At 50.9% G+C, this 19,468-nt stretch overlaps 1 protein-coding gene across 1 annotated transcript; it reads right to left on the reverse strand.

Annotated features, from left to right (window-relative positions):
- Positions 1–672: 672 nt before the first annotated feature.
- On the reverse strand, positions 673–19,461 carry TOR4A (torsin family 4 member A). Its single transcript, XM_045803713.2, has 2 exons — positions 17,851–19,461; positions 673–17,114 (listed from the first exon to the last, which is right to left on the reverse strand). The coding sequence occupies exon 2, from the start codon at positions 17,075–17,077 to the stop codon at positions 15,809–15,811; it is 1,269 nt and encodes a 422-aa protein (XP_045659669.1). The 5' UTR covers positions 17,078–17,114; positions 17,851–19,461; the 3' UTR covers positions 673–15,808.
- Positions 19,462–19,468: the final 7 nt, after the last annotated feature.

The raw sequence follows: 19,468 nt of genomic DNA on the forward strand, positions 1-19,468 counted from the left end.
TGCTTTAATAAAATCACCTTTCTGCATCAAAGACATTTTAGGAATCCTTTCTTGACCGTTTGCTCCAAACCCCAACCTCTTTCCTCCATCATCAGGCAGAATCGTCTGTGCTTTAAGCACTGTAGATTTGGAAGTTTGTCCTGAAGACCTTTCTTGGGATTGAAACTGTCCAACAATGGACCGAACAGAAGGAAAACAGGGGCGCTCCTGAGCATGGGAGAGAACCAGCCTTGCGCTGCACTCACTGGGATCTCCCGCTCCCAGCCTGACCCAGCCTACTGCACAGGCCCCAAGGGAAATGGGGGGGGGGGTCGCTGGCACAGGGGGCGTGATGAGTCTAGTGAGTATAGGTCAGCTGTGCCCTCTGGTCCTGTTTTCCACAGTAAACCCCGTGCTAAGAGCAGGCAAACAATACAAGGCTTGTGTAGCCCTCAGGAAATCAAACTCCTTTAGGAGGCTCTGGAATGGCCTCAGGAAGCCTCTGCTCCCGGCACCCCAGACAGCAGACAGTATGCAGGTGTAACCAGCCCTTTGCCCCGCAGGCCCCTGTGCCTGGTTCTCTTCGGCTCAACCTCCCTCTCCCTTATCGGGGAAGAAAGTAATAAGTAACCCAGCACTTTGAATTCTCAAGGTCATGTTGTCAATAAAGTACTCGAGAAGGCTCGAGGGTTCCTGTGATGTCTTTTTGTGGATGGCTTCTTTTCGTTTTATTCAAGGCTGAAAGAAAATCGTTAGGCTTATCATTATTCCTAAAAAGCAACTTTATTGTGGTATAATTTACACACAATAAAATGCAGCCATTTAGCGTGTGCTAAGTACTGGTCGGTGTGTCTGCCTGCACAACTAATGCCATAATCAAAATACAGAATATTTCCATCACCCCCAGAAAGTTCTGCCATGACCCCCCACCCCAAGTCAATTCCTCTCCATCTCCAGCCCAGAGCACTGCCGACTGGATTCGCCGGGCCTAGTCCAGAATTACTTATACAAGGGTTTGTGTGGGACGTACTTTCTTGCTGTTGCTCTTGTCATTTAGCACAAAGCTTTGAAATTCAGCGTGTTTCAGTAACTTCCGGGCAGTGTCAGTCATTTTTTTTTCTTTCCTTTTTTTTTTTTTTTTCCACTAGAAAAATCTGGCTGGTACCACACAAAACACAGGCTAGTTCTCGATGGTAATGTTTCATTCGACAGAATTATCATCCTCCATAAAGGTGCTGGGATCACAAGGACACCTGGGAAAACTCTGAGGAGTACAGGCACTGGCCCACCTGCTCATTTCCAGCATGGGCCCAGCATTGCCAGCGTGTGTCACAATCCATCCCCTCCTCCTGGACACTGAGCCCTAAGAACTGGAAATCCGACCGCAGCGTGTCCACAGAGCCAGCCTTCCCCAGGAGAACATGCCGGTCTCACTGTGTTGAAGGCGGTGCACCTGAGACCCAGGCCCCTCGTCTGCTAGAGATGACAAGAGTAAGCATGTCCCCAGCCACTTCGCAGGGACACATGTGTGAGCGGCCAGTGGTGCGATGCAGTCAAGAGACAAAAATCAAGTGTATTTCTGTGTCCTTCATTAACATGCAGAAAACAAAACTTTAAAAATACTATTACAAATAAATAAATAACACCATCACTGTAACATCACAAAACATAAAATACTTAAGGATAAACTTAATCAAGGATGTGTGAGATCTCCCTGCTGAAAACTATAGAACGTCGTTAGGAGAAATTTGTAACCATCTAAATTAGACAAGAACTATGTCGTGTTCATGGTCTGCAAGACTCAAAATGGTGAAGGGTCCGTTCCACCCAAACTGATCTATAGATTCATCTCACTCTCAGTCAGAATTCCAGCGTGTGTGTGTATGTGTGTGTAAAGTGAATCCTCTCCTCCAGGCTCACTTCCTAGGAGTGGCTCCTGCCGCACCTGCTCACGTGCCCTTGAGGGTAAGGAAAATTTCTTAAAGACAACACAAAAAAACCCAAGAAACATAAAGGGAAAGAGTAATACACACAAACACATTAAAACTGAGGACATCTTTCATCAGGACGCCATTAGGAGAGAAGCAAAGCAAGCCACCGAGTAGAAGATATTTGCCACACACATAATGAACAACAGGCTCACGCCCTGAATTTATAAAGCACTTCCACAGATGAGTAAGAAAAAGACCACCCACTTCGAAATGGGTGAGAGAATCAAATCGGCACTTCACAAATCATCCAGGAGATGCAAGTTAAAATCACAGTGAGAACAACCGAGAACACCACCAAATGTTGGTGAGTGTGTGGGGCGATGGCGGCTTTCCCAGGATGCTGGGGGCTGGAGGCTGGAATGAGCTGGACTTTGGAAGACAGTACAGCATGACTGACTAAAACCCAGAACTCCACTTCAAGGTACACCCATGTGTCAGTCTCCTAGGCCTAACCCTAACAAAGCACCACTAACCGGGTGACTTAAACAGCAGAAATGTATTACCTCTCAGTTCTGGAGACCAGAAGTCCATAGAGGGCTGGAGACCGCCAACTTCTCCCTGTGCCTTCACACATCCTCCCTCTGTGCATGTCCGTCTGTGTCCAAATCCCCCCTTTTCATAAGGACACCAGCCATGTTGGATCGGGGCCCATCCGTGTGCTCAATATAACCTGATTACTTCTGTAAAGACTTTTTCTCCAAATAAGGTCATATTCTGAGGTACTGAGGGTAAGGTTCCACCATATTAATTTGGGGGCAACAGTTCAACCCATAATAGGACCCTAGTTGCTGTGGATTCACCTGTGCACAGAGACATATGCAAGAATATTTAGGGCAGCATTACTCACAATAGCAAAAATAATAAAATAATAAAAATAGATCAAATATCCATCAATAGAATGGATAAACAAAACGTGGTAGATTCCTGAAACAAAGCGTTTGCAGTAAGGAACACAGAAACTAGAGTACACGCCATGTCTGGAGTGCGTTTCACAAACACAATGCTGAGCAAAGAAGCCAGACACAAAACAAAATACGCTGTGTGATTCCATTTAGGTAAAGTTCAATCGACAGGCAAATTAAAGCAGAGGGTGGGAAAACTTCCAGAATGGTAGACTGAAGAGCTCAAAAAATCCTTCCCCTAAAAAAACCAACAAAATGAAAACAAAAGTTCTGGACTCTGGAAATTGACCAAAAGCTTTGAGAAGCAGGGGCACCTGGCTGGCTCCGTCAGTGCAGACTGCGACTCTTGATCTGGGGTTGTAGATTCATTCGGGCCCCAGGCTAGGTGTAGAGATTACTTAAAAATAAAATATTTACCCCCCCCAAAAAAAGCAAAAAGCATTAAGAAGCATTTATTCAGATCTCAGGGAGGACCAGTGGGAGCCCATGGCATTTTGCATGGGGCTGTCCCTAATTTGCATCACACAGGAGTGATACCAGGACAGGGCCAGCCAGAGGGGACAATCACCTTTGAGGTGACCTGGAAAAGTCCTATTAAAAACCAGAGTTGACACAATATATATCTAAAATGTCCAGTTTTTTTTTTAAGATTTAATTTATTTGAGGGTGTTATACGCAACTAATTAATCATCGAGCTTTACATCGGAAACCGGGGATGTACTGTATGGTGACTAACATAATATAATAAAAAATCATTAAAAAAAAGATTTAGGGGCGCCTGGGTGGCACAGCGGTTAAGCGTCTGCCTTCGGCTCAGGGTGTGATCCTGGTGTTCTGGGATCGAGCCCCACATCAGGCTCTTCTGCTGTGAGCCTGCTTCTTCCTCTCCCACTCCCCTGCTGTGTTCCCTCTCTCGCTGGCTGTCTCTCTCTCTGTCAAATAAATAAAATCTTTAAAAAAAAAAAAATAAATAAATAAAAAAAAATAAAAAAAAGATTTAATTTATTTGAGACAGAGAGAGTGCATGCATGGGAGCACAGGGGTTGGCGCAGAGGGGAAGGGAAAAGTGGACCTCCCACTGAGCAGGGAGCCTGACGTGGGGCTCAATCCCAGGACTTGAGATCATGACCTGAGCCGAAGGCAGACTCTTCACTGACTGAGCCACCCAGGTACCCCTAAAATGTCCAGTTTTAAACAGAAAAATCAGGAGATGTGCAAACAAATAAGAAAGTGTAATTCACATGCAAGGTGAAGACCATCAGGAAGAACGTCTCTGAGGGGGCCCAGATGTTGGACTTAGCAGACAGACTTCAAAGCAGCCATTATAAGTATTTTCAAAGACACAAAGGAAACCACGTGAAAAGAGTTAAAGGAAAGTATGATGGAAATGACCCACTAAATAGGGAACATCAATCAATAAAGAGAAGTTATTCTGGAAAAAAAAATGGGACTACTTTGGAAAATAGTTTGGCAGTTACTTAAAATGTTAAAAGTAGAGTTTCCACATGACCCAGGATGCATCACTCTCTTCCAAGCCTCAGTGTATAAATTAAAACATATGACCACACAAGAAACTGTATGCAAAAGTCATAGCAGCATTATTCATAATGGCCGAAAAGTAGAGGGGCAGCTGGGTGGCTTGGTCAGTTAAGTGTCCAACTCTTGGTTTCAGTTCAGGTCATGATCTCATGGGTCGTGGGATCAAGCCCCCAGTTGAGCTCCGTGCTCAGTGCTCAGTGGGGAGTCTGCTTAAGATTCTCTCTCCCTCTGCCTCTCTCTCTCTCAAATAAATAAATAAATCTTAAAAAAAAAAAAAAAAAAAGCTCCAGCACACAGTGGATAGCGAGACATGGAGAGGATGGTGCTTCCTTGATTTTGGACATCTTAAGAAGTGATACCTGTATCCCAGTGATGTAAATGAAACCAACATCAGTCTCATAACTTTACACCTTGGTCCCAAAATGTGTCATCCAACTTGGTCCTGAGGGACTTTGCATTATTTCACCACTTGCAAAACACATCCTCACAAGATGAAGCTTTCTGACCCTGACAGGTGTTTAAAAGAATGGGCCACTTGTTCTGAAGGTCATTCTGAAAAAGAAGTTCCAGGCATTTTGCCCATTCCTGGAAAAAAGTGTCCATACAACCTTATTTTAGATGCATCAATTCCATCACTTTTAGAAAAAAATCAAGGTGCACTGCAGCTTCCCAGTCCCCCTCCAGGAAAGAGGGTGGCACCCCAAGCTCAGACACCCAGGTAGTCATCGGGTGCAAGGTCACCCTCCGTGCCTCCCTTCGAGCAACTTGTAGCAGAAAACTGCAGGTCACTGACCAGACCCAAAGCAACGTGTGGTGAGTGGGCTTGCGGCTGAAGTTGGGGCAGTTTCTGAGCTGTTGAGGGGCCTGACTGCTGTGAGCTTTTCCTCCCGAGCGGTACTGAGCTGTCCTGGAAGGATGGCATCTGTTCATCCAGAAAAGTATCAGCTGCCCACTAATCACTGCACATCATCCATCAGCAACTGCACACAATCAAAGACCTTGGGGTGGGGCGCCTGGGTGGCACAGTGGTTAGGCGTTTGCCTTCGGCTCAGGGTGTGATCCTAGTGTTATGGGATCGAGCCCCACATCAGGCTCCTCCGCTATGAGCCTGCTTCTTCCTCTCCCACTCCCCCTGCTTGTGTTCCCTCTCTCGCTGGCTGTCTCTCTCTGTCAAATAAATAAATAAATAATCTTTAAAAAAAAAAAAAAAAAAAGACCTTGGGGCGCCTGTCAGCTCAGTCCTCAAGCATCTGCCTTCCACTCAGGTCACGACCCCAGGGTCCTGGGATCAAGCCCCACATCGGGCTCCCTGCTCAGCGGGAAGCCTGTTTCTCCCTCTCCCACTCCCCCTGCTTGTGTTCCCTCTCTCGCTGTGTCTCTCTCTGTCAAATAAATAAAATCTTAAAAAAAAAAAAAAAAAAGATCTTGGCCTGGTTCTGTGCTATTTTCCCTGGTCAGGCTCTGTGAGGTCATTCTGGGAAGACCAAGATGTGCCGTAGGTTTCACTTCAATGTCATTGATTTTGGTTTTCTAGCAGCACTGCAAATGAAGGTTAACTTGCTTCAAGCTTAGGCACTCCTTGCTTGTTGACCTAAGCCCCACAGTCTGTAGCAAAACGAACTCATTTCCCTTGAGATTTTGTGGACCTCTGGGCTTGAGGAACAAAGGACCAGACTTTCCCAAAAGATATGTCCTGGCCTTTTTTGGAACCACTCACCACTGCCACCAGCATGCCCGTTCAGGGTCGTATGGACAAATGACTCACTGCTGAGCACTAGCTTCTCCTGCATGCAGCCCTATTTCCCAAGCTTTCCCCTTAAAAACTCTCCAACTTCCCCTGGACTGACAGAGATGGTCTTCTGACATTAGTCTGCCACCTGCCCAGGTTGCCTGCTTCCTGAATACAGCAACCTTCCCTGTCCCACTTGTCTCTCAAGTATTGCTTTTTGAGTGGCAAGCAGCCAAACGGGAGTTTGGAAAAGGTGCTCTGTCTGGTAACAGTTTCAATGACCTAGATCGTATAACAAGATGTGCCCATTCTGACAGTGCGAGAACTCATCCCAGTCCAACATTCTGAAGAGAACTTTGCTGTGTCTTCCTTCATCTCAGCCACTGATGTTTCCAGAGACAAGCTGGTCCCTTCCGTTAGAATCTTCAAACATTTTTGTAGATTTCCATCACTTTCTATTCTGTCTGCAAAATGTTTCAATTCTTCAAAAAGAGAAGATGCTTTGGCTCTAAAACTTCCAAAATTGAAAACAATAGTTTTTTGTAATACAGAATTGGAAGACAGAAGAAGGAGAAGGAGAAGAGGAAGAAGGGGAGGAGGAGGAAGGGGTAAGGGAAGGAGAAGGAGATAGAAGAAAGAAGACCCAAATGGAACAGCTGGAGTTAAAGAGCACAATAACTGAAATGAAAAGTCCATGAGATTCTGGTGCTGGAAAAACTGGACATTCGCATGCAAAAAATTAATCCAGACACAGACCTTATATCCTTCATTAAAAATAAACTGAGGGGGCGCCTGGGTGGCTCAGTGGGTTAAGTGCCTGATTTCAGCTCAGGTCATGATCCTGGGGTCCTGGGACTGGACCCATCGGGCTCCGTACTCAGCAGGGAGTCTCCTTCTTCTTCTCCCTCGGCCCCTCCCCCCACTTGTACTCTCTCTATCTCTCTCTCAAAATAAATAAATAACATCTTTTTAAAAAACTGAGAAAAGATCACAGACTTAAATGTAAAATGCAAACCTATGAGCCTTCTGCAAGGAGGAGATCCAGATGAGCCTGGGTCTGACGACCTTCGAGATACAAAATCGAAGGCACAATCCACGAAAGAAAGAAATGATCAGTGGAACTTCATTCAAATTAACAACTTCTGCTCTGAGAAAGACAACGTCAAGAGAATGAGAAGACAAGCCACAGACTTGGAGAAAATATTTGCAGAAGACACATCTGATAAAGGCCTGCTATCTAAAATATACAAAGATTTCTTAAAGCTCAACAAGAAAACAAACAACCTGATTAAAAAATTAGCAAAAGATCTAAACTGACCCCTGAAGAATAAAAACATACAGATGGCAAATAAGCTCGTGAAAAGATGCTCCATGTCCCATGTCATCAAGGACATGCAAATTAAAATGCGATACACTACACATTATTGGAATGGCCCGAATCCAGAACACTGGCGTCAAATGCTGGAGCATGTGGGGCAGCAGGAAGTCTGCTGGTGGGCTTGCAACATGGCGCAGCCCCTTTGAAAGACAGTTTGTTGGTTTCTTACAAAACTAAACATACTCTTACCATATGGTCAGCAACTGCGCTCCTTCATGTTTACTCAAACTAGATGAAAACTTCTGTCCACACGAAAGCCACACACATACTTAGCAGCTTGATCCATAATTGTTCAGAGTTGCTAAAACCTGAAAGCAACCAAGGTATCCTCCAGTAGGTAAATGGAGAAACTGTGGTACATCCGACAGCGGGATGTTTACTCAGCACTAAACAGAAATGAGCTATCAGGCCATGGGAAGACATGGAGGAACCTTAAATGCATATCTGTAGGTGAAATAAGCCAATTTAAAAAGGCAACAGACTGCCTGTATGATTCAAATAATATGACATTCCGGACAAGGCAAAACCATGGAAACAGTAAAAAGATCAATGGTTTCCAGAAGTTAGGAGGGAGAGAGGATAAGTAGATGGGGTGCAGAGGGTTTTGAGAAAAGTGAAAATACTCTTTACGATAATGGTGGATATGTGTCATCATAAATTTGTCCAAACACCCAGAATATACAACATCAAGAGTGAACTCTAATGTAAACTATGGAGCCTGAGTGATAATGACTTGTCAATGTAGGTTCACCCATGTGACAAATGCACTACTCAGGTGGGGATGTTCACAGTGGGGGAGGTTAGGGGGACAGGGGATCTACAGGAAATCTCTAGATCCTTCCCAATTTTGCTGTGAACCTAAAACTGTTCTAAAAAAAATAGTCTATTTTTTTAATCCACTCAAGGGGATCAACAGCAGACTTGAAAAGCCATAAGAAATAATCACTGACTTTGAAGACAAATCAATAGAAATTATCCATTCTGAAGAAACGAAAAAGGAATGAAGTAAAAGAAACAGAGCCTTAGAGAACCATGAGACATTATCAGGAATATATAAAAATGCACATGATGGGAGACCCAGAAGGAGAGGCAAAAGAAACAGAAGCAGAAAAAAATATATATCTGAAGAAATAATGACCCCAAATTAGCAAACTGGATGCAAAGTATTCATCCCTACATCAAAGAAGCTCGGTGAGATCCACACCCAGATCTATCAGAGAGAAGATGGTGAGAGTCAAAGACAAAGAGAAAACCTGAAAGCAGAAAGAGGAGAAGGGCTTCTGTGCTGGGACGCTCAGTGAGGCGACAGCCGGCTTCTTGTTGGACACGTGGAAACATGGGCAGTGGGGTGACATTTTTTAAAGAGTCAAGAGGAAAGAACTGTCAACGAAGAATTCCATATACAGCAAAACTCATTGAACTTATATGCTGAAAAGTACAGAACACTGCTGAAAGAAATTAAGAAGACCCAAATAAATGGAAAGAAATCCCATGTTCATGGATTGGAAGACTTAATATTGTCAAGATGTCAATATGCCCCAAGGTAAACAGCTTCAATACAGGCAAGCTACCTGATTCAAACTTCCAACAGTTTTTGCAGAAATGGAAAAGACAGAATTTGGATGTATATCAACCTACAAAGAGTCCTAAAATGACAGGCTAGAATCTAAGGGTACATATAGAAGGGTATACTAGATGAAACATTAACACAAACTGAAACAATCTTTTTCACAAAGACTAGAAGGGTATACTATAAAAACTTTATGCCAGTAAAATTAGACAACTTGTGTGAATTGGATAAACTCCCAGAAATTCCTAGAAAGACATAAATTATGAAAACTGACTTTCAGAGTTTGCAGATTTAATTAAGAATACAGACCTTGAGATGGAGAGAGTATCCTGGATTATCCAGATGGAACCAATCTAGTCAAATGAGTCCTTAAAAGCAAAGAAATAGTCTTGACTGTGTTCAGAAAGAGACGCGATGGCAGAAAAGTCAGAGAGACACAATGTTGTTGGCTTTGGGAATGCAGAAAGGGGACGAGGAGCCAAGGAATGCAGCCTCTAGAAGCAGGAAAACACTGGCAAACCAACTTCTCCCAAAGCCTCCAGAAAGAAATGCAGCCCTGCTACACCTTGATTTTAGCCCACTTTAATCCAATTTGGATTTCTGACCTGAAGAACAGTAAGATGATATATTTGTGTTGTTTTAAGTCACTAGATTTGTGGCAACTTGTTAGGGCATTAACAGAAACCCAGCACAACTATCCTGATACCAAAGCCAGAAAAAGACATCACAAGAAAACAAAACTTCAGACCAATATCCCTCCTAAATACAGATGCAAAAGTCCTCAAAAAAATATCAGCAAACTGAATCAAGCAACATATAAAAAGGATTACACCCCATGACCAAATGGGATTTATCTCTGGAATTCAAGGTTGGTTTAACATCTGAAAATCAATAAAACAGAGGCACCTGGGTTGCTCAGTTGGTAAAGGGTACGACTCTTGATTTTGGCTCAGGTTGTGATCTCAGGGTCATTAGTTCGAGCCCTGCATGTGTGCACACACACACACTCTCTCTCCAAAAAAGAAAGAAAGAAACCAGGAAAGAAAGAAAAAAGAAGAAAGAAAGAAAGAAAGAAAGAAAGAAAGAAAGAAAGAAAGAAAGAAAGAAAGAAGAAAGAGAGAGAGAGAGAGAAAGGAAGGAAGGAAGGAAGGAAGGAAGGAAGGAAGGAAGGAAGGAAGGAGAAAGAAAAGGAGAGGAGAGGAGAGGAGAGGAAAGAAAGGAAAAGAACGTAAACCACACGATCCCCTCAATAGATGAACATCATTGACAAAATCCAACTCATTCATAAAACTCTGAGCACTCCAAGAACACAAGGAAACGTCCTCACGTTGACAAAGAACAGCACAAAAAGCCCTACAGCTAACATCATACTTAATGGTGAAACACTTGAAGCTTTGCCCCTAAGAACAGGAATACCACTTCTGGTCAACATTGTATTAGGAAGTTCCAGCCAGTATAATGAGGCAAGAAACAGAAATAAAAGGCATAGAGATTGGAAGGAAGAAGTAAAACTGCCTTTCTTTGCAGAAACACAATCCCGTATGTCGAGCACCCTAAGAAACCCGTACCAAAGAAACAAAACAAGTACTGATAGACAAATTCCACAGGGTCACAGGATCCAAGATCAATATACGAAAGTCCATTTTATTGTTTTATATGCCATCATGAAGAGCTTGAACATGACCGTGACACCAGTCCGTTTGCAATGGCATCAAAAAGAATGAAGCCCTCAGGAGTGCACTGAGGGCAAGACGTGCGCGGCGTGCACACGGAGCTACCCCTCGTCTCCAAGGGGACTGAACACTTGGCTTCAAGTCCAGGGACTGGAAAGTTCAGTACTATTAAGATGGCAGTTCTCCCCAAACTGATCCCTCTCTCTAGAATCAATGCAATTTCTATCAAAATGTAGAAATTGGGTGTTGGTTAGGGTTGTTGTTGTTGTTGTTTTTCATCTTAGAAATTGGCAATCTGGGGCACCGGGTGGCTCGGTCGGTGAAGCACCTGTCTTCGGCTCAGGTCGTGATCTCAGGGTCTTGGGATCGAGCCCCACGTCCAGCTCCTCGCTCAGCGAGGAATCTGCTTCTCTCTCCCCCTGCCCCTCCCCACCACGCCTGTTCTCTCTCCCTCTCTATCTCAAATAAATAAATAAATAAAATCTTAAAAGCAAACGCTTAAAGAAAAAAGAAATTGGCAATCAATCTTAAAATTTATATAGAAAGGCAAAGGGCCCAGAACAGCCAGAACAGCATGGAAGACGAACACACTGGAATGACTCACACTTTCCAATTTCAAGACGAACTGTAAGCTGCAGAAACCTAAAGAACGCGCTTCTGGCGTAAGCACGGACACGCACATCCACAGCACGTGACCGAGGCCCAGAGCTGCACCCTCGTCTTCACGCGCAGTTCATTTGGACAAGGCTGTGTGTGGCCGTTACTCCATCAAAACCTGACCTGGGTGTCGCGGTGACGTCATTCCGTAGAGGAGATTCAAGCGCGGAATCAGTCGACTTGATGTAAAGGAAACGATCCTACGTGACCTGCGTGGCCTGACTCTCGTCGACCGCGGCGGCGACTCCGCCTCCGGGCAGCTCGAGCCCCGGCCCGCCCTCCCCCACGCTCGCCCTCCCGGAGACCTCCAGCGAGGTGCGTGCCGGGTGCCTTCGCTGCTCGGGCGATGTGACGGAGCAAGGACAGACTCTTGGGCAGACAGGGAGGGGCATCCGCGCGCAGTCACACTGATTTGGACCCTCCTCTCAACCACGGATGAAAACTAGCTCAAGATGGTTCATAGACCGAAATGTAAGAGCTAACACCTTAAAACCATTCGGAATAAAGCTCGGGAAAGTCTTTATGATCGGGGAGTAAGCGAGGAGTTCTTGGAAACATCCAAGTTGTGGTCCAGGAAAGAAAAAAATGGAGACATTTGACTTCATAAAAATTAAACACTTTTGCACTTCGAAATGCATTTTTAATTATGAAAATTAAGAACAACCTATAGACTGGAAGACATTTGCAACATCCGTCCGGTCAAAACCGTACGGCCGGAGCACGTAAGGACCTCTCCAAGTCAACCGTCAGCGCAACCGCCCAAATCACGCGAATGCCTGAGCGGCGCGGGAAGCCCGCTCCGCACCGTCGGTTGTCAGGGCCACGCACGCGGGAACCACGCACGGGCCGCTGTCGCGCGAGAGACCGCCGGCGGCAAGTGCTCGCGAGCCTGCGCGGAAGCCGTGCTCCCCACACACTGCCCCTGCGGCGCAAAGTGCTGCAGCCACGGTGCTGAGCGGTTTGGCGGTTTCTTTAAAAATCACACGGAATGTTCTTCATGTGACTCGGCAATTCTACTCTTTGGTGTTTATTAAAGATAAAGGAAAACGTGCGTCCACACAAAGAAATTTGGGGCAAATGTTCGTTGCACGATTTATTCGTAATAGCCAAGTGTGAACAACCCAAACGCGCCACGGAATGGGTCTGCCACGGAGTGAGCCCGGTCCGCAGAATGAGTCTGGTCCACGGAATGACACACTTGTCCGCAGCAGAAAGGAAAGCACCCAGGAAGCAAAGCCCCATGGCTTGGGCAAACCTCAAAAGCCATAAGCTAAGCGAAAGAAGTCAGACACGAAAAGCTACAAAGAGTCCACGTATATGAAACGCCTTTTGGAAAAAGCAGACATCTGAGGAAGGGGTGCAAACAGGTATTCACTGACAATAAGCAGGATGCATCTTTCTGCGGTCATGGAAAGATCCTAAGCCTGAATTGTGGCAATATCTGCACAACTCTGCGAATTTACTAAAAATCATTAAATCATCCACTTAAAAGGAATCAATTTTGTGGTATGTAAATGCTACTTCAATCAAGCTAGTTTATTATCATCATCATCATCATCATCATCATCATCATCATCATCATTATTGAACAAACAGGAAAGCTACAACATGAAAAACAAACTAAACCAGACTGGTTAGAGCTGTGAAGTGAGGTGACTCAAGTACAAAGGACACGACGCAGTAATTCTGTGGAAAGTTGGCTGATCAGCGCCTGGGGAGGGGAGGAGGAGCCGGCGAGGGGGGCGTGGAGAGTTTCCAGGAGCCTGCCCATGCCCTGTGTCCTGACCTGGATGGGTGCCTGCTGTGTGATAAAACTCTGAATATCCACTTTGCTTTACCCACTTTCCTAGATGTATGTTACATCAGACAACATTAACACTTCACAATACCGACCAAACATTACAGGCTTGTGGGATTAAACCACACAAACGTAAGCAAGACCTGTCAGCAGAGCGATACACAGGCGAATTCAAACACGCGACCAGGCCTTGTCAGCTGCATCGCAGGGTGATGGAGTCACACTCCCCACACTGTCCCGTGGAGCAGCGCGGTTCCAATTCAAATCCTAACAGGGTTTCCAAAGAATCTGACAAAATCAGGGGCGCCTGGGTGGCTCAGACAGTTAAGCGGCAGACTCTTGATCTCGGCTCAAGTCTTGATCTCAGGGTCATGAGTTCAAGCCCCGCATTGGGCTCCACGTTGGGTGTGGAGCCTGCTTTAAAAAAAAAAAAAAAAAAAAGAATTTGACAAAATCAAGTTCTAAGGAAAAAAGCCCAAGAAGAGCCAAAGGAGCTCTTCAAGAAGGATGTCCTGCCAGGTGTCCTGACCTCTAGACTAAGGAGCTGCAGTCATCTGGCCCGGCTGCCCTGGCCCAGGGAAAACAAACTGACCCCCAGCCCGGAAACAGCCCCATCCACACAGAGAGAACCTGGGAATCCGGTTGATAGCAGAATGGGAATTACAGTCGGGGAAAAAAGGGAATTAGTTTATAAATACATCAATAAAATAAAATTCAAAAATCAATAATTAAATATAACGTCTGATATGTGGGGTTGGATAAAAGGACAGAGTTTAAGTACTCGGTGAGACGGCCCTTAGCGGGGAGAGGGGGGGACTGGCCCTCAGCTGACCACAAGTCGGTTCACTTTCCAAGTGAGGGTGTAAGTCCTGGGTTCGGGGTATAACTGCCAACCGATTAAGGAGAGAGATGGGACCCTGAGGGGGGGACCACTACCAAAAAATAAAAAGGAAAATAAAGCAAGATATAAAAAAGCATAAAAAGGCACAAGACGAAGTCACAAGAGAAGTGTAAGAGGTCAGCACGCCCGGATGCAGGGGCCGTGTCGGGGCCTCCGAACTGGACACAGGCCCCTCTGGCACATACTCGCCCTTGAGACTAGGGCTCCTCTCCCCAGCTGCCCAGCAAGTGCAGTCGGGTGGACAGAGCTGGCCATGCCTCCCAACCCCCCCCCCCCGGGGGGGAACAAAGCTTCCAAACGTCCGCTGCACCTCCCCTCCCTGCGCCCACGCCCGGCGCGGGAGGAGTTCTCGGAGCTTCTCTGGGCCTGCCAGGCGCCTTCCGCCCTTGCCACCTGGGCCCCGGGTCTCCGTGCCTGCTCGGCCGGGCCAGGGGCGTCCCTCTCCTTAGGGCAGACCTCGGGCCGGGGCCGCAGACGACCGCCAGGACGAGAATGGATGGCGCGCGGGTGCTCCCACCACGTGGGAGCCTCGGTCAGCCGGCCTGCGCTGGTGCCAGGGGTCTGCGGGGCGCCGGGGTCGTGCTGAGCTCTGATGCGGGGGTGGGCGCCCACAGCCCCGCACCGGGTCACCTACAGCTTTGCTTCTGCTCCCCGGGTCCCCGGCTGGCATTCGCTGCGGTCGGCGTCGTGGCCGTCCGCGCACGTGTCCCCACTCCCCCGCCTCCAGGCCACATGCTCCGCCAGGGTGGGCTGGCCCTGCGCCGGGGACACGCCCCCGCGACCACCTAGGCCCAAGCTGACACGCGCGGCCACTGGGCGGCAGCACTGAGGCACCCCAGGGCTCCGGGGAAGCTGGGCTGAGCGACCACCGCCCTCTGGGAGCCACGCGCCTAAGGCGCCCCCAGGGCCCGAAAAGCAATGGGGGACCAAAAACCTGAAAACCTCTGCAGTTGAGTCAAGTCTCTATGCTGAGGCTGCCCCCAGTTCAGGGTCCTGAAGCAAGCTGGTGACCAGGGCAAGGGGGTCCGAGAAGTCAGTGCCCCTGAGTTCTCCCCCCTTCCACAGCGTCCAGGAGATTCCACTGGATCAACTCATTGTGTGGAGACTCCCACCCATCCTGCCTTCCAGGGAGCTCCTGGGCCCCGGCATCCAGACCGTTCTCCCAGCTGGAGAAGCGTCCAGGACTTCGGGGCCCACGGGGTGAGCAGGTGAGCAAGGGCTGGACGGGAGTGTATGTGAGTGTGTCTGATGGCTGCTGCAGGCACTCCACAGAGCTGAGGTCATATCCAGCTGCCTGGGACCAACTATGTGACCCTGGGAGCCACACGCCTTCTCAGAGGCCATCCCTCTGTACCATAGAGATGGGACGGCCTGCCTCCTGGGATGCCTGCAACAAGGGGCACACAGTAGGTGCTCCCAAATGTGGGTTGAATTAAGGACCTGGAGGTGGCAGACTGGGGGCTTGGATAGGGCAACTGTTATTGGAAGTGGGGGGGTGCAGAACTGACCCACCCCCACAGGCCTCCCCAGGTCCCAGGGTGAACCACGGGTGGGGGAGGGCAGTGGGGGCTACCGACAGATTTATTAGAGGCCTCAGGCAAATCCACGGGGTCCCCTCCCTCCTACTGCCACCAACAACCCAAAAGCCCCATGGTGCCCACCAGCGTCCATCCTGTCCGGCTGCGCCTACGCTACAAGAGATTGACCCTGGCCACCACCTGCTTGCAGCCAGTGACGGCGAACTCACGGCCAGCCACGCGGTAGTAGCTGAGCTGTGCGGCCAGGAGCTCAGCGCGCGCCTGCTCTGGGAAGAATCCCTCCCCGGCCATCTCGTCCCGGAAGCAGTTGACCACGTCCCGCTTATCCAGCAGCAGGAAGGGCACGATGGCCGCAGCCTGCCACAGCGGGTGCTCTTGGACCAGGAGCGAGCGCAGGCCGGCGCGCAGGTCCTCCTCGGCCTGCACCGCGGCCACCCCGTCCCGGTCACCGTCGGAGCTCGCGGGCAGCGCGCGGGACGCGTTCTGCAGCACGAAGCGCGTGATTTCCGAGCCGCCTGCACTGCTGAGGAGCACGTAAATGGCGTTGTGGAAGTGGTGGGCTCGCTGCGGCTGCAGAAAGCTGTGCAGCTCGTCCAGCAGGGCCGCGGGCATGAGCTCCGCCTCGTCCAGCACCACGAGCGGGGTCTTCTCCTCCACCTCGGCCCGCGCCACCACGTCGGCCACGAGCCCCGCCAGCTCCTCACGGCAGTCCTGCGCGGCACGCGGCTCGGGGCAGTGGTGCCGCGCGTGGTACTGCAGCACGAGCGCGCCGTCCTCGAGCACCGCGCGGAAGTGGCGTGCCAGCAGGCGGCCCACGTGGCTCTTGCCCACGCCGCTGGGCCCGTGCAGCGCCAGAAGCAGCGGGCGGCTGTGCACGTGCGTGGCCAGGTAGTCCCGCAGCAGCGCCACGATGCGCCCCACGGCACCCGGCTGACCGAACACGGCGCGCTGCATTGCCTTCTCCAGCCCGTCGAGGTCGTAGCGCTGCGCGTTATCGTCCAGGTTCTCGATGGCGTTGAGCACCTGGAAGCCCACAATGGCCACAAGCAACAACAGGCAGCGCTGCGCGCGGCTGCGGCGCTCGGCGTGAGGCCGGCACTTGCGCGAGGTCTCAGGGTAGAGCACCACGCGGCTGCGCCGGCGCCTCTTGCGCGGCGTCCTGGACGGCTGCTCAGCCGGGCCGTCGAAGGTGAAGAACTGCGGCTGGTCCAGGTGAGCGTGCGGCGCCCCGGAGCCACAGCCGGGTCTGGGCGCTCCAGCCCCGGAGGCCGGCCCCGTGCCCGGCGGCAGGAGGCGCCGCTTGCGCAGGAGGCACACGCGGCGACGCAGGCGGACCACGGCGCGCAGCGGCGCGATCACGCTCGGGCCGGGGAGGCTGGGGCCCGCGGCCGCCGGCTCCAGGCTGGGCTGGCTGCAGTCCATGGCGCAGAGGCGGCGCTCGGCATGCAGGTCGCCCTCCCTGGAACAGGAAGATGGGGAGGGTCTCCAGACTTCCGCCCGGCCAACTGGGACCCTTCCCCCGAATGACTCACCCCTCTGGGAGGTCCCCAGGGAGCGCGGCCAGGGGGCGGGGGGGGGGGTGTCCTGGTGCCGGCCTCGCCGAGCCTGAGTCTCGCCCCGCTGACCAGGAAGCGGCTCCCCGCGGGGCCCCAATGCAAATCTCTCTGGTCCTCCCATAAACAGCCGCGAGCCTTGAGGAAGTGGCGGAGGGGGGAGGGCGCCGCTTATCGGGAAGCCACCCGGCTTCCTGGAGGAGAAGTCGGTGCCAACTAGGCGCCGATTAGGGGTGAAGAAGGGTCAAGGCCCGACCCCGCTGCCCCCGCCCACAGCTCCGACTGCCAGGCGCCAGGGGCCCTCTGAATCCCAAGTGGGAACTAAGAGAAGCAGAGGCCGGAGCACCCCTAGATTCCAGAGACCTCCCTCACACACTTAGGGACATTGGAAGGGGGACCTGGCCCAAACTTCTGTTGAGAATGGGCCCAGGCCTCGCTCCCCCCAGCCCCAAACTGGGAACCTCTCAACATCCCTCCAGCGAACACACTGACGGAGTGGCCAGCAGGGAGCCCCCCGACACTAGTGGGGTGGGGTGGAAAGATGGACAAAAAGACAAGAGCCGGAGGAGGAAAAGAGCCACCAAGGAGACAGAGCTGAAGAAACTCAGGACAGATGGCCCTAGCCCCCAACCTGCCCCATACCTGCAGTGTGTCAGGTTAAGCTCCTGCTGGCCCCCCAGCCCACCAAGGGCAGCCCCCAGCCCAGGCCAGATGCTGGGGGTGCAACTCAGGACACGGAAAATACCAGCTTCCTGGGGAAGGTCTCAGTGGGGTCAGGGGCCTGGCTGGGCCAGCTCCGGCCTGGAGGGGGAGCAACACCTGCGGGTCCCTGGGGAGCATTAGGAGGGGAGGAAGCTCTGGGGAGGTTTCCGCTTCTAGGCAAAGGAAGTGAGTCAGGGGTGTGGCAAGAGGGCGGGACTTAGGCTGGACGGAGGCGCCAGCAGGGGAGGTCTGGCTGGCTCACCCAGGTCCCCGCCCTGGCCCTCGGGTCACCTACCCTGGCCCTGCAGCCCTCCTGGCTCATCCCTGCCACCCAGTAAGGCTGGGGGGGGGGGGGGGCGCCATCCCCTCCCCTGGGATCCCATAGCCCCTTGTATCTCAGCTTGTCCTCCACGGAACCCCTATCTTCCCAGGAACATGTCCTGTACCTGACCCCCACAGGGAGGGGAGTAGGGCAAGAGCAGAGGGGACCACGTGCCTAGAGGGGTCTCCCCAATCCCTCCCTTCTTCCCCTCCCCTGGCCCCGAATAGAGTTCCTTTCCTTCTTCTCCTTCTCCTCCCCCTCCTCCTCTTCCAGGGCCTGGGGCTCCATTCCCTCCACCTCCCCTTCCCTCTTCCCCCCTCCTGGGCCTAGAGCCCTCCCACCCCAAGGACAGGTTAGCACACTGGGACAGAAATTCTAGAGCTGGGGGAAGACCGCCATGCATAGCTCAGCATCCTGGTCAGGGAGCAAATTTAGGAAGAACTTACGCCAAAACGTGGCGGATGGGGGTTCCTGTGTTCCTGCCCCCAGCCCTATTCCCATCTCTGCACAGATGGGCCTTCCCAAGCCTCTGCTCTTCATTCTGACCAACAGAAGCACTGCGTCTTGGCCCAGGCTTGTCTGCAGTCCTGAGTCCGTCAACCCGTAGAGTGCCCAAGCTAGCCTGGCGCTGTGTCCCTCTGGCACCAGCAGCCCAGAGTCCCTTGGCTGTCCTGTCTGTGGTCCCTCCACCTCATCCTCTCAGCCTCCCTTTGCCCACACTGGCCCCACTGCCCGGCATACAGCCTCTGTAGCTTCCCTCCCCCTCACTGTGACCAGCGGCACAATCTGCATCCAGGAAATGTTGGTCATAGACTTGGGAGTTCTCATTGTCCCAAATGTGGGAGCTCCTGTTTGTCCATCAGTTCAGTGCCCTCGGGCAGGGTTACCGCACTGAAAAGCACTGCTTCTCTGAATCCCCCTCTCCAGCTGTGGGGCCTGGCTCCCCAGGACCCGCTGCCCCTCCTCTGCGCGGGGGGCAGGTGCCTGGGGCCTTGGGCACCTTACCCACCACATGCATGGGCGGTACTCTCAGGCTTCCTGGGACCGGGGGGAGGGACGTTGTCCAGGGCCTGCCCATGTCCCGTGATCCCAGCATGGGGGGCGCGGAGGTGAGGTCCTACCTGGCTGTCTGCTTCCTAGGGAAAATGGAGGCAATTGGAAGGGGACCACACCCCAGCACCTGCACCCACAGATGTCTCCTCCCTAAGAATATCTCTCCTCCCCAGGGCAGAGCCA

The sequence above is a fragment of the Ursus americanus genome, chromosome 18 (assembly GCF_024610735.1).
Source record: "Ursus americanus isolate L20-20 chromosome 18, mUrsAme1.1.p, whole genome shotgun sequence".
Taxonomy (NCBI): domain Eukaryota; kingdom Metazoa; phylum Chordata; class Mammalia; order Carnivora; family Ursidae; genus Ursus; species Ursus americanus.